The 13595-nt window shown below is 42.8% G+C and overlaps 1 protein-coding gene across 3 annotated transcripts in view; it reads left to right on the top strand.

The window, feature by feature from the left end:
• The first annotated feature begins 5011 nt into the window (after positions 1–5011).
• Positions 5012–13595, top strand: part of LOC118397989 (zinc finger protein 40) — a 77220-nt gene continuing 68636 nt past the window's right edge. Inside the window, exons 1-2 of one of the 3 annotated variants that reach the window (XM_035792906.1) lie at positions 5012–5061; positions 8814–8942. In XM_035792906.1, coding sequence (XP_035648799.1) covers positions 8903–8942 — 40 coding nt within the window. In that variant the 5' untranslated portion in view covers positions 5012–5061; positions 8814–8902. Of the gene's footprint in view, positions 5113–5259; positions 5536–8813; positions 8943–13595 lie in introns of those variants that run through there. The other 2 variants (XM_035792905.2, XM_052470073.1) reach the window with 2 other exon arrangements.

The following is a 13595-nucleotide window of genomic DNA, read 5'->3' on the forward strand; positions in this document are numbered from 1 at the left end:
ACATAACCTGAAAGGCCGCTCAGCAAGGAAGAAGCAATTGCTCCAAAACCGCCAAAGATCGTACTTTTTGGAGAAATGTCCTCTGGTCTGATGAAACAAAGTGTCACGGTTTTCATGTGGTGAAGGAGAGTCGGACCAAACTGCAGCGTGTCGATTGCGATCCATGTTTATTTAAACAAACGTAAACACGAATAAACACAAACACTACAAAACAATAAACGAAAAGAAAACTGAAAACAGCCTATACTTGTGTCAACACAGCACAAGGACATCAAGACACTCAGGACAATCACCCACAATACAAGCAAAGAATATGGCTGCCTAAATATGGCTCCCAATCTGAGACAACGATAAACACGTGCCTCTGATTGAGAACCACTTCAGACAGCCATAGACTCTCCTAGAACACCCCACTAAGCTACAATCCCACTAAGCTACACACCACATACAAAAACCCATGTCACACCCTGGCCTGACCAAATACATAAAGAAAAACACAAAATACTTCGACCAGGGCGTGACAGAACCCCCCCCTAAGGTGCGGACTCCCGAACGCACCTCAAATCAATAGGGAGGGTCCGGGTGGGCGTCTGTACATGGTGGCGGCTCCGGCGCGGGACGTGGACCCCACTCAGTAAATGTCTTAGTCCCCTCTCCTTGCGTCCCTAGATAGTCCACACTCGCCGCCAACCATGGCCTAGTATTCCTCACCCAGAACCCCACTAGGCGAGGTCAGTACAGGTGCATCAAAGCTGGGACCGGGAGACTGAAAAACAGCTTCTATCTCAAGGCCATCAGACTGTTAAACAGCCACCACTAACATTGAGTGGCTGCTGCCAACACACTGTCATTGACACTAACCCAACTCCAGCCACTTTAATAATGGGAATTGATGGGAAATGATGTAAACATATCACTAGCCACTTTAAACAATGCTACCTTATATAAATGTTACTTACCCTACATTATTCATCTCATATGCATACGTATATACTGTACTCTATATCATCGACTGCATCCTTATGTAATACATGTATCACTAGCCACTTTAACTATGCCACTTTGTTTACATACTCATCTCATATGTATATACTGTACTCGATACCATATGCTGCCCTGTACCATCACTCATTCATATATCCTTATGTACATATTCTTTATCCCCTTACACTGTGTATAAGACAGTAGTTTTGGAATTGTTAGTTAGATTACTTGTTGGTTATCACTGCATTGTCGGAACTAGAAGCACAAGCATTTCGCTACACTCGCATTAACATCTGCTAACCATGTGTATGTGACAAATCAAATTTGATTTGATTTGACTGAGGAGCAGATCGGGACTGAGGGGAAGCTCGGGACTGAGGGGAAGCTCGGGACTGAGGGGAAGCTCGGGACTGAGGGGAAGCTCGGGAGTGAAAAGAAGCTCGGGAGTGAAAAGAAGCTCGGGAGTGAAAAGAAGCTCGGGAGTGAAAAGAAGCTCGGGAGTGAAAGGAAGCTCGGGAGTGAAAGGAAGCTCAGGAGTGAAAGGAAGCTCAGGAGTGAAAGGAAGCTCAGGAGTGAAAGGAAGCTCAGGAGTGAAAGGAAGATCAGGACTGAGGGGCTCCGGCAGCAGCGCCGGACAGGCGGGACCACCTGCAGGGAGGAGACAGAGACACCCTGGTGCGTGGGGCTGCCACAGGAACCACCAGGCTGGGGAGACCTTCAGGAGGCTTGGTGTTAGGAGGAGCCTGAAGGACCGGGCTGTGGGGGAGCACTGGAGCTCTGGTGTGCAACCTTGGCACCACTTCCCCAGGCTGGACAACTACTCTAGCCCGGACCCTCCAGAGCGCAGGCACAGGTTGAACCGGGCTGTGGGTAAGCACGGGAGATTTAGTGCTTACTACACGCACCTCTCCCTTAGGCTCCACTCCCACATTTGCCCAGCACGAGCGGAGCACAGGCAGAGGACGCACTGCACCATCCCAGCGCCCCGGAGACACAGCACGCAGAGCCTGCGCAGGATAACCTGGACCAAAACTGCATACCGGCGACCAGACCCGCTGAGCAGGCACCATACGCCCTGGCTCAATGCCCACACTTGCATGGCACTTTCGGGGGGCTGCCCTATAGCGCACCGGGCTATGGGCACGCACTGGCGACACCGTGCACTTAACCGCATAACACGGTGCCTGACCAGTAATGCGCTGCTTATAATAAGCACGAGGCGTGAGGTCAGGTCTGCTACCTGGCTTAGTACCAAATCTCGTCTGCCCCCCCAAAAAAATTTTTTTGGGGCTGCCTCTCGTACCTGTCGCACTGCCGTGCTCCCTCCTCATATCGCCGGCTCCTCTCTCCGGCTGCCTCTGCTCTCCTCGCTGCCTCCACCTGTTCCACCTTTGGGCGGCTACACTCCCCTGGTTTAGCCCAGGGTCCTCTCCCGTCAAGGATTTCCTCCCATGTCCAGAAATCCTTAATACGCATCTACTCTTTGGGCTGCTCCTGCCTGTTGACACGCTGCTTGGTCCGTTTACGGTGGGTGATTCTGTCACGGTTTTCATGTGCTGAAGGAGAGTCGGACCAAACTGCAGCGTGTCGATTGCAATCCATGTTTATTTAAACAAACGTAAACACGAATAAACACAAACACTACAAAACAATAAATGAAACGAAAACCAAAAACAGCCTATACTTGTGTCAACTAACACAGCACAAGGACATCAAGACAATCACCCACAATACAACCAAAGAATATGGCTGCCTAAATATGGCTCCCAATCAGAGACAACGATAAACACCTGCCTCTGATTGAGAACCACTTCAGACAGCCATAGACTCTCCTAGAACACCCCACTAAGCTACAATCCCACTAAGCTACACACCACATGCAAAAACCCATGTCACACCCTGGCCTGACCAAATACATGAAGAAAAACACAAAATACTTCAACCAGGGCGTGACACAAAGCCAGAACTGTTTGGCCATAATGACCATCGTTATGTTTGGAGAAAAAAGGGGGAGGCTTGCAAGCCGAAAAACACCATCCCAACCATCAAGCATGGGGGTGGCAGCATCATGTTGTGGGGGTTCTTTAATGCAGGAGGGCCTGATGCACTTCACAAAATAGATGGCAACACGAGGAAAGAAAATTCTGTGGATATATTGAAGCATCAGTCGGGGAGTTACAGCTTGGTCGTAAATGGGTCTTCCAAATGGACAATGACCCCAAGCATACTTCCAAAGTTGTGGCAAAATGGCTTAAGGACAACAAAGTTAAGGTATTGGAGTGGCCATCACAAAGCCCTGACCTCAAACCCATTGCACATTTGTCTGCAGAACTGAAAAAGCATGTGTGAGCAAGGAGGCCTACAAACCTGACTCAGTTACAACAGCTCTGCCAGGAGGAACGGGCCAAAATTCACCCAATTTATTGTGGGAAGCTTGTGGAAGGCTACCCGAAACGTTTGACCCAAGTTAAACTATTTAAAGGTAATGGTATCAAATACTAATTGAGTGTATGTAAACTTCTGACCCACTGGGAATGTGATGAAAGAAATAAAAGCTGAAACCAATCAATCATTCTCTCTACTATTATTCTGACATTTCACATTCTTAAAATAAAGTGGTGAACCTAACTGACCTAAAACACGTCATTTTTGCTTGGATTAAATGTCAGGAATTGTGAAAAACTTAGTTTAAATGTATTCGGCTAAAGTGTATGTAAACGTTCGACTTCAACTGTAGTTTGCATCCCAAATGGCACCCCATTCCCTACATAGTGCTTTACTTTTGATCAGGTTGTTGACCATTGTGTGGGGAATCTGTTCAACATAGAAAAACTGCCACTTCTGCCACACATGTTCATTAGTGAGGTATTTCTGTTCACAATGACAAAAATATACCTTGACCTTTTTCATTAGGTGATGTGTCATAGCTGAACACAGTGGTAGCCATCATGATTTGAGGCGCACAGGCATGGGTTAAAAATAACCCACACGCAGCATCATCTGAATTCACATGTATCTTCTCTTAGCAGACAATGGGGTGCTGTGACTCAATTTATTGCAGTAGCAAGAATTCCAACTACTGTACAGTATGTTGAGTATATCTCCATTAGATAAAACTCCCATAGATACAATTCCCATAGTAGCTTATCTAACTTAACCTGATGTGAACCTCAAATAGCCAAACACATTTAAAAAAAATTAGAAACATGTAGTATTTAGAAATGTAGGAAGCTGGAAACTTGGAACCTGGAAAATAATAAGGAAGTAGAAGGCAGACTCTATCCAAAGTCAAGATTTACAGGATACAATTCCATTGGGAATAGTGCTTCCTTAGTTCGCATAAATGCAATTCAGTAACAGTCAAATATGGAGTATTCTGCAGGGTGCATCTTATACAATTTATTATAGAAAACCAGTATGCAATTTCATGTTTCATTTCATTAAAATGAAAACAAGTTAAATTAAATTGGATTTATACTCTATGGATGGGGAAAAAACAATAATGCAGGCTATGCAAAACATGACTGCAATCACCCTAGTGTAGCTTTGAACTATGCTATATAATCTTCGATTTTCAAACTCATCCTGCCTCAATACCCCAGGCAAGTTCAAAGTCTGTTTGGCTTGAAAATAAATGGTTTAGTAATTGCAATGGGAGATCTGCATGGGAAAGCCCAGTCGGCAGTGGATGGGCGCAACGTGACCTGACAACAAGGAACCTCCGGGAAAACTGTCAGTCCCAAACTATGTGCAAAGGAAAGATCTTTAGGGGGTGCACGACAAACGACGCTTAAAATAAATACTATTTTAGACACGGTTTCAGTTGTAAATATGGTCTAAACTTACTTAATATACGTTTGAAATATATTTGAATAAATATGGTAAAAAATAAGGCCTGGTGATGTTGTTTTTAGTAATTTATTTGGTCGTCGTTTGATCGTCGCATACCTCCCGGAGATGACATCCTGTGGTTGGGAGGCGGAGACGGGACCCCCGTTGACGTCAGTTGGCCTGTCTGTTTCCTGCAATAGAAAGTGAGAGAGGGAGAAGCGACAAAAACAGACCTTTACCCTTAAGGTGTGTTACACCAGAAATCCCTGACAACTATTAAGACCTCACTTGTAACTTGTAAGTATATATATATATATATATATATATATATATATATATATATATATATATATATATATATATAGTTTGTGGATATTTATTTTCTCGTAAATGTGGTTGGAACTTTGGGCTGCATGCATGTGGAAGTGTTCTGGGGTAGTACTCTGACTGGGCGATCGTGTATGCTACAACGCCTGACGCCTGTCGGGGACGTTGTTGCTGGTTCGGCTAGTTATTTGTATTCAATGTATTCACCGTTGTGTTTCTTTTAGCTCACGCCTGTGATTTTGGGATCAAACAAGTTAAGCTTTCAGAACCGTCGATGCTTACCATAGAATCGTTGTTTTTGTGTAACGTTATACGTCTGTAGCATTCGAATGTGGCGTGTGTAATGTTGCTGTCTTGCTTGCTACTGAATGTGCCTGTCTATTGCGCCAATAGGTAAGCCTGATCTATTGCCATTTATCTGATACATTATTTTTCTGATACATAGATATTGCGCAACAAAAAGTGTTCAAAAATACTGTCGCATATTTGTTGAATTAGGGAAGTGCCGCCGTAGTGTTGCAGAGAGCGAGGGGTTTTCCCTGACTCCTCCCTCAGTTAAAGCGCGTTCATGTGTTGCTTGTGCTACAGGCATAAAATACGCTATAACCCAGTCATTGTTTTTTTACATTCCATCACAACAATATGCGACTGTTGTGATGTAACATGTATTCTATAAAGACATTGATGCATGGCTACAATGAAACAATGTTGTTCACCTGTCTTAGATGTTTCACTTGAAGCCACCGTTATTGGTTGGACCGATATAGGCATTTAATTATGTCACAGGGGTTTGGCTATTCAGTGTTCATATTTCACAATGAAGGAAATCATGTCCAATTGTTTTTTTACATGTTACAATGCTGCTGTAAATGTTGTTACAATGTTGCTGTAAAATGCTGCAAGGTGACTGGAAGGAATCCTCCTAGGTGTGTGTTGAATGAGGCGTAAGTCTGTCGTCAGGGATTTAGAGAGAACATTCTTTTCGGACAGCTATAGGACTAGGCCTACTGCAACATTTACTCCGCCGCTTATTGTGGCATCCTCATCAAGCTGTCAGTTTCGGGGTGTTTCCTCAAAAAATTCTCAGCTGACACGCGCGCCGCACACGCACGTCTCGCTCTTCTCCAAATCACCAGCATCGTCTGAACTTAAGGTATTCGACCTGTCCTTCGTTCTCCCTGGGAGGCAGGTGGGAGCTTATGAACATGTTTGATTGTATGACTTTCATTGTCGTTCTTTCTGGGCTCTGTGCCCTGGTGCATGCGCTGTGTACATTACTGCCGATATATTTTGCGAGCTCAATGATGTCATTGCTGTAGCAGCGCACGTGTACCAGTATATGGTAAAAAAATCATACCGCTGTAGTAACGGACTGTTATGTAACATTGGCAAACGGAACAGACTGGATGTTGGAACAAAATGTACAGTGGAAGGGATTGATCTAGGAAGATCATGTAGGGAATTATCTATAAGCATAATACAGTATATACTATCTAAAATGTTTAGTCATTTTCAATACATTTATTGTTATGTATAGATAATGTATAGACTAGAGCAATGTATGTGAATTTCTATAGATCATGTCTATAGAAATGTATCGGGAGGGACTGAGGGAGCTCTGCTGATCATTCATTCTGCTTGTTCTTTTCTTTGCCTTGGGTTTTTGAAAGGTCAAGATTTGATATAATTTAGCTTCAACATACTGCTGATGGTGTCTGCTGATGTTTTTTTTGCAGAGCTCAGATTTGCATGAAGTCTAAAATTAGTCCCTTTTCATCCACTGTAAAAAGGGTATCATTAGCAGCAATACAATAAGATTAAACAGATACTATACAGCTATGAGATCAAGATGCCCTTTCAGTGTTTGCTTATGTCTGATGGTGATGCAATGATCTAATGCATGTTCACTTTTATAAGAAGATCCGTCTGAGTGTAGCCCGCTAACCGCGTAAGCACCCTGGAGCGCTGACTACCCGCCAGACACAAGGCCTTATTGTTTGCGTCTTTCGTCATCTGAAACGTGTGTGTCATCAAAGCGAAGGGCAGGGCAGTGTATCTGACATCAACTTGTCAATCAGTTGTGTACCAAAAAAACAGCCATCTCCTCTTGGTTTAGATCAGATTATAGATAGCCACTCCAGGTTTATATTTATATGGAGAGAGATGCATTCACATCTCAGAGTTGGTCCAGAACTCACCTGATATCGGTAGAGGAGCACCCCGTCAGTGGTGCTGTATTGGATATTATGCCATGCCATCAAACTTAGCAGGAGCCTCCCTATGGGCAACATATGTTGACAAGACGTTGATAACCGTCTTTTCAACGTATTGTGCTCACTGGGCTTTGTTTTGTGTACGTTTGGACTGGAACAAGAATGTAAGTCTTGTACGTTTGGACTGGAACAAGAATGTAAGTCTTGTACGTTTGGACTGGAACAAGAATGTAAGCCTTGTACGTTTGGACTGGAACAAGAATGTAAGCCTTGTACGTTTGGACTGGAACAAGAATGTAAGCCTTGTACGTTTGGACTGGAACAAGAATGTAAGCCTTGTACGTTTGGACTGGAACAAGAATGTAAGCCTTGTACGTTTGGACTGGAACAAGAATGTAAGCCTTGTACGTTTGGACTGGAACAAGAATGTAAGCCTTGTACGTTTGGACTGGAACAAGAATGTAAGCCTTGTACGTTTGGACTGGAACAAGAATGTAAGCCTTGTACGTTTGGACTGGAACAAGAATGTAAGCCTTGTACGTTTGGACTGGAACAAGAATGTAAGCCTTGTACGTTTGGACTGGAACAAGAATGTAAGCCTTGTACGTTTGGACTGGAACAAGAATGTAAGCCTTGTACGTTTGGACTGGAACAAGAATGTAAGCCTTGTACGTTTGGACTGGAACAAGAATGTAAGCCTTGTACGTTTGGACTGGAACAAGAATGTAAGCCTTGTACGTTTGGACTGGAACAAGACTGTAAGCCTTGTACGTTTGGACTGGAATTAGAATTTATACTGTGTACGTTTGGACTGGAATAAGAATGTAAGCCTTGTACGTTTGAACTGGAATTAGAATTTATACTGTGTACGTTTGGACTGGAATAAGAATGTAAGCCTTGTACGTTTGAACTGGAATTATAATTTATACTGTGTACGTTTGGACTGGAATAAGAATGTAAGCCTTGTACGTTTGAACTGGAATTAGAATTTATACTGTGTACGTTTGGACTGGAATAAGAATGTAAGCCTTGTACATTTGGACTGGAACAAGAATGTAAGCCTTGTACGTTTGAACTGGAATTAGAATTTATACTGTGTACGTTTGGATTGCAATAAGAATGTAAGTCTTGTACGTTTGAACTGGAATTAGAATTTATACTGTGTACGTTTGGACTGGAATAAGAATTTATACCATGTACGTTTTGACTAGAATAAACATTTAGACCGTGCAAGTTTGGACTGGAATTAGAATTTAGACAGGGACAACTGTTAAACTGACAGACGCAACAACAGCAGTGTCCTTTCTGATTCTTGCCAAGTGAGAGGACGGGAGACTGCACACAGACAGCCATAGACACACACTCACACACACTTAGTAAGAAGATAAGGGCTGCTTAGTGTTTATTGATCTATGGTGTGTTGAGCTGGCACTGACCCTCTCTATGTGTGCTTTGTAGATGAACCCAGAGAGTGTTCGTGGTCCACCTGCATTAGAGAATTGACAACCTTTCAGAAGATGTGTCAGTGAAACAACCAACAAGAAAAGATGCCGCGAACCAAGCAGAACAACCCGAAGAACCTTAAAGGTAAGTTGCCAACCTGAATTGCTGCGTTTTAAATGTCTGTGTGTGTAGGCCTATGTCATGTCATGCTACTGTGTGCTGTGTTGTTACATTTTTGGAGGGCATGTAATGTGTATGTTTTTATTGATTTGATCAAACTCAGGACTCCCTGTAAATTGTTACTAAGTGTACTATCCTGGGTAAACAAATGAATGGTCTTTAAAAAACAAAGGTCATCTTAGTTCAGACTTTAATTTAATATTCAAAGGCAAGAGATGGAGGGAGAAATAGATAGAAGGGATCACTGAGCCATCTGTCCTCCCACAGTCCCTTAGACTGCTGTCCACACTTGCCCCCTACCCACTTCTCTGTCCACACGTCTATAGAATCTGCTGAGCTGTGGTTGTCCACTTTCCTTTTGTGATTTTTTTCATTTTGTCTTTTGTTACACAATTGTCTTCACTATTAGTGCTTAGTTTTCCAATCTGTGTGTGCTGTGGAACCTATAGGAAACACCTAGAATCAAATGTGTCGTTCTATGGTGGAAGCTCCCTTTATGTCGTTGGGGTCCATATATTAGTGTGTAGGCTATAACGGCTTATGTTTACAAGTGCATGACTGTTAATCAAGAACAGAGCTTTTCTTCGACTTTATCATTTGCCTTTGATAGGCTAATTATCGAACAATTATGCGTTATCGCAGAGGCGAAGTGTCTGTCAGAAACTAAGGCATGTATGTACACTAGTAATGGATTTATTTAGATGTTTGTGTGTGTTTCTATTTGTGTTGCATGCAAAGTCCATAAGAATAAAATTAGAAAGAAACATACTTTGCCAATGTCGGCAAGCAGCGACCAGTATTTGAATGTTTATTTATTATAACACCCCCACCCACAAATTTAATGCTTTGAGCTTACTTGGCCAAACAACGTAAATAATTTAGTTTTATAACAGCAGATTGCCCAAAGGAGGAGTGTGGGATAGTACATTTCCCCAGTTACTGTTTTAGAGCGAGTGGAAACGCCCAGTTTTATTAGTTGCAGGGCTAGGCAGAGGTAATGTAAATGTCATGTAATGTGAGTATATCCATGCCAACTGTCCATATGTGGTCTAAAGGGTGGGATTGGGGCAACATTTTTATGAGCTGTTAGAAAGTTAGGATCAATCAATGTGAATGAGCAAATTCAAAAGAAGAAATGTCTGTCACCTAAAGGTAGGACCTAATGTAACGGTTCTCTTTCGGTGAAGTAGAGTCAGACCAAAATGTGGCGTGGCTATTGCAATCCATGTTTAATGAAACAAACTAAACACAAATCAAAAACAATAAACGTACCACGAAAACCGAAACAGCCTAATACTGGTGCAAAGTAACACAGAGACAGTAACAAGGTCAATCACCCACAAAACCCAACACCAAACAGGCTACCTAAATATGGTTCCCAATCAGAGACAATGACGAACACCTGCCTCTGATTGAGAACCATATCAGGCCAAACATAGAACTAGACAAACTAGACATGTAACATAGAATGCCCACCCAGCTCACACCCTGACCAACCAAAACATAGAAACATACAAAGCAAACTATGGTCAGGGTGTGACACCTAATTAATTAAGGAATGGAAGGAAGATTGATATTTCCTCCATTGTTTCCTCTGGCAAAGTATGGATTTTGTTTTGTTACACATGCAAATACTGCAGTGAACAAGGATGTCCTGTCCCGTTCTCTCTGATGCATTCCTCTATTCCTCTTACCCCATAGTCCCCTCTCATACAGAGTAGGACCTGAATTTGATCACCCCGTTGCAGGAGAAATTTCCACTTTGAAATTTCCGACGTGAATTTCCCTTACAAAAAAATGTTTCAACCCCTACAAAAATACCCATGAATTTTAATCCATATAATAATCCACATTTCCTGATGCTGCAGGATTATTTTCCTGCTGTACAAAACTGGCTCAAATTTCGATCCAACTTCTGTAGTCTCTCTCTCTTTTGCTATCTGAAGTTACTCAGTGTAGTTTCAATAGGAGCTCAAGGAAATAAGATGATCAGATATATTAAAAATAATAGTTATTACTTGGTGCCTGTAGATTTAAATCCTCCATTACAAATAGTATAAGAGTATTTTACAGCTTCTGGTACTTTATATTGAATAGACATGGGGTCGTTTACAGCTTCTGTAATGTGGCTTTTGACCTTTGACCTGTTTCATCACCTCTCCCCCTCTGTGCTCAGGGGTTAATTAGTCAGACAGGAAATGCTATGCTGCTTAGTGCGTGGCGTGGCATGCTATCACAGGCAAACTCACATTCTGCTGAAGTGAGAGTCATACCACTTAGATCCTTGTCACGTTCTTCTTGGGAACCCCACACACCCTCCTCCCATTCCATTTAAAAAAATTTGGTGTGATTATGAAGGCATAAGTTTCAAGTTTTAATGTCACATGCACCAGTACAGTGAAATGCCTTTCTTGCAAGCTCTAACCCCAACGATGCAGTAATCAATAACAATGTAATACTGAAAATAACAAAGTAGAACCAAAACACAAAATATATCAAAATAAGAAGAACACGATAAAATAAGTAAGCGTACTATATACAGGGTCAGTTCCAGTACCATATTTACAATGTGCAGGCATATTGGATCGATAGACGTAGCTAAGGTGACTAGGCATCAGAATATATGAAGAGTATATATGTGTGTGAGCAAATGATGGAGTGAGTTTTTGTATGTATGTTGGAGTATCAGTGTGCATATTGTGTAGGGCCCTGTGAATGTGCATAGAGAGACTGTATTTTATTGTTATTTTTGCACTCAGATAATCCGTGTAGCCATTTTCTTAGCTATTTAGCAGTCCTATGCCATGGGGATAGAAGCTGTTCAGGAGCCTGTTGGTATCAGACTTGCACTAGTACAGCTTGCCGTGCGAAAGCAGAGAGAACAGTCTATGGTTTGAGTGGTTTGAGACTCACGATTTTCCAGGCCTTCCTTTCACACCGCCTGATATAAAGGTCCTGGATGGCAGGGAGCTCGGCCCCAGTGATATACTGGGCTGTCCACACCACCCTCTGTAGCACCATGCGATTGGGGGCAGTGTTATTGCCATACCAAGCAGTGATGCAGCCGGTCAAGATGCTCTCAATGGTACAGCTGTAAAACATTTTGAGGATTTGAGGGCCCATGCCAAACCTTTTCAACCTCCTGAGGGGGAAGAGGCGCTGTTGTGCCTTCTTCACAATTGTGCGGTGTGTGTGGACCATTTAGTGATTTGGACACAGGAACTTGAAGCTCTCGACCCGCTCCACTGTTGAGGGAGATCTATGGATCTGTTGGGATCATCTATGGATCTGTTGGGCGGATATTGACCTGATTAAAGACTTTACTCACATCGGCCTCGGTGAGTGAGATCACCCAATCTTCTGGGTCGGTGGCAACCCTCACACCTTGCACAATGTTGTTATTGTCAAAGCATGCATAAAATGCATTGAGGTCATCTGGTAGAGAGGCATTTTTTGGCAGATCGAGGCTGGGTTTTCCTTTGTATCCCGTAATGGACTGTAGCCCCTGCCACACGCGCCAGGTGTCGAAGCCTGTGTAATATCATTCCACATTATTCCTATATTGTCCTTTTGCTCGTTTGATGACTCTGCGGTGGTCATTTCAGGATTTCTTGTACTTTTTCTATTCTCAGCCGTAGCCTCGGTTGTCTGCGATAGCCCTATCTAACCTCAGTGTTAATCTATGGCTTTTGATTGGGGAAGCAGCAAAATGTAACTGTCGCCGAAGCATTTCCTTATGAAGCCGGTGATGGAGGTGGTTAGCTCGTCAATGTTATCAGCAGAATCTCAAAACATATTCCAATCAGCGCTAGAAAAGCAGTCCTGTAGCATAATCTCTGATTCTGGAGACCATTTCTCAACGGAGTGAGTCACGGGTCATTTGTGTTTCAGCTTCTGCTTGTAAACAGGAATCAGGAATACGGAGTCATGATCTGATTTTACGAATGGCAAACGAGAGAGAGCCTTGTATACTTGCTTGTGGGTTAAACAGTGGTCTAGGACATTTTTGCCCCAAGTGGCGAGGGAGATTCGTTCAGAATTACAGAGAGCCCAGGGCAGATAATCCGGAATTGAGGGAAGTAAGTAGTTCTATCCTAGGGATGTAGTGTACTTGCCTATTAATGTTATGTAATATGTAATGTTTTGTGTGGACCCCAGGAAGAGTCTTTAGCAGTAGCTAATGGGGATCCTAATAAAGTACTAAAATACTCCCCAAACTGACTCTTGCCATCACATGATAATGCTCAGACCTCAAGGCAACGTTACTGTATGTAGCCTGACAGAATTTTTTTTTTTTTTAATTGAACCTTTATTTAACTAGGCAAGTCAGTTAAGAACAAATTCTTATTTTCAATGAGGGCCTCGGAACTGTGGGTTAACTGCCTGTTCAGGGGCAGAACGACAGATTTGTACCTTGTCAGCTTGGGGATTTGAACTTGCAACCTTTCGGTTACAATGACGGACTACCAAAAGGCAAAAGGCCTACTGCGGGGAAGGGGTTGGGATTAAAAATAAATGAAGTAGAAACGCACGTCACGAAAGAGAGACAACACTACATAAAGAGAGACCTAAGACAACAACATAGCATGGCAGCAACACATGACAACACAGCATGGT

Source organism: Oncorhynchus keta, chromosome 19 (assembly GCF_023373465.1).
Source record: "Oncorhynchus keta strain PuntledgeMale-10-30-2019 chromosome 19, Oket_V2, whole genome shotgun sequence".
NCBI lineage: Eukaryota > Metazoa > Chordata > Actinopteri > Salmoniformes > Salmonidae > Oncorhynchus > Oncorhynchus keta.